We start from the raw sequence: 1,236 nt of genomic DNA, 5'->3' as shown, positions 1-1,236 counted from the left end.
TGCCCTTCAACCGCCGCGGTGGTGCCGTCTACCAGGAGGTGAAGATGCTGAGGAAGAAGGAGCCGGTGGAGCTGGACGGCAGCCAGAGCAACGCCATCCTACTGGGGGAAGCCAACGGCAAGGAGCCCATAGGGGAGCTTGTCCTTCCCGCTGGCGCCTTCCTTCGTCCCTCCGGGGAGGTCTTCAAGGGCACAGTCAAAGCCAGTGTCACCTTCCTAGACCCCAGGGACATGGCGACAGCCAGCGCCGCCTCCAGTGACCTCAGCTTCGCCGACGCCGAGGGGGAGATTGTCCCTCTGAGGACCTACGGCATGTTCGCCGTGGATTTTCGGGAAGGGGACAGCGGCGCGGCGCTGCAGACGGGGCCGGTGGAGGTGAGGATGGACGCGGGGCAGGTCTGGATGCCGGAGCACCTGCAGAAGATGAAGTTGTGGTCCTTGAACCCTGAGACTGGCTTGTGGGAGGAGGAGGGGGTCCTCCGCCCGGCCGGGGGCAGCCGGGGGAAGAGGGAGGAGAGGACCTTCCTGGTGGGGAACCTGGAGATCCGGGAGAGGCGTCTCTTCAACCTGGACGTGCCGGAGGATCGCCGCTGCTTCGTCAAGGTCAGGGCTTACAGCAATGAGAAGTTCAACCCCTATGAGCAACTGGAAGGGGTGGTCATCAGCCTCATCAACCTGGAGCCCCAGCCCGGTTATCCTGCCAACCCCCGGGCGTGGGGTCGCTTTGACAGCGTGGTGACGGGTCCCAACGGCGCCTGCCTGCCCGCCTTCTGCGACGGCCAACGTCCCGACGCCTACTCGGCGTATGTCACTGCCACGCTGGGTGGGGAGGAGCTGGAAGCTGTGGCCTCCAGTCCTAAACTCAACCCTAATGCCATTGGGGTGTCCCAACCCTACCTGGGCAAGTTGGGCTACCGCCGGTTGGACCATGATGACCCCAACTTGAAGAAGACGGCTTTCCAAATCAATGTGGCCAAGCCTGACCCCAACAACGTTGACGAGACCAATGGTCCCATCTACCCTTACCGCAGCCTGGAGGAGTGTGAGAATGCGCCGGTCAGCGCCAACCACCTCCGCTTCTACCGCGTGGAGGTGGACAAGTATGAGTACAACGTGGTGCCCTTCAAGGAGAGCGACTTGACCTCCTGGACCGGTGACTACCTCTCATGGTGGCCCAACCCTCAGGAGTTCAGGGCTTGTTTCATCAAGGTGCAGATCGAGGGGCCGCAGGAATACA

General features: G+C 62.6%; 1 protein-coding gene across 1 annotated transcript; it reads left to right on the top strand.

Annotated features, from left to right (window-relative positions):
• Window positions 1-5: 5 nt before the first annotated feature.
• Window positions 6-1,232, top strand: LOC104528354 (cartilage intermediate layer protein 2-like; the record flags this gene model as incomplete). Its single annotated transcript, XM_010172333.2, has 1 exon — window positions 6-1,232. A coding segment is annotated over one exon (1,227 nt), but the record flags the coding sequence as incomplete, so codon positions are not given.
• Between the last annotated feature and the right edge of the window lie 4 nt (window positions 1,233-1,236).

Source organism: Antrostomus carolinensis, unplaced genomic scaffold (genome assembly GCF_000700745.2).
Source record: "Antrostomus carolinensis isolate BGI_N321 unplaced genomic scaffold, ASM70074v2 scaffold38897, whole genome shotgun sequence".
Taxonomy (NCBI): domain Eukaryota; kingdom Metazoa; phylum Chordata; class Aves; order Caprimulgiformes; family Caprimulgidae; genus Antrostomus; species Antrostomus carolinensis.
The sequence above is the reverse complement of the archived record's forward strand: the minus strand, read 5'-3'. Positions and strand labels throughout refer to the sequence as shown.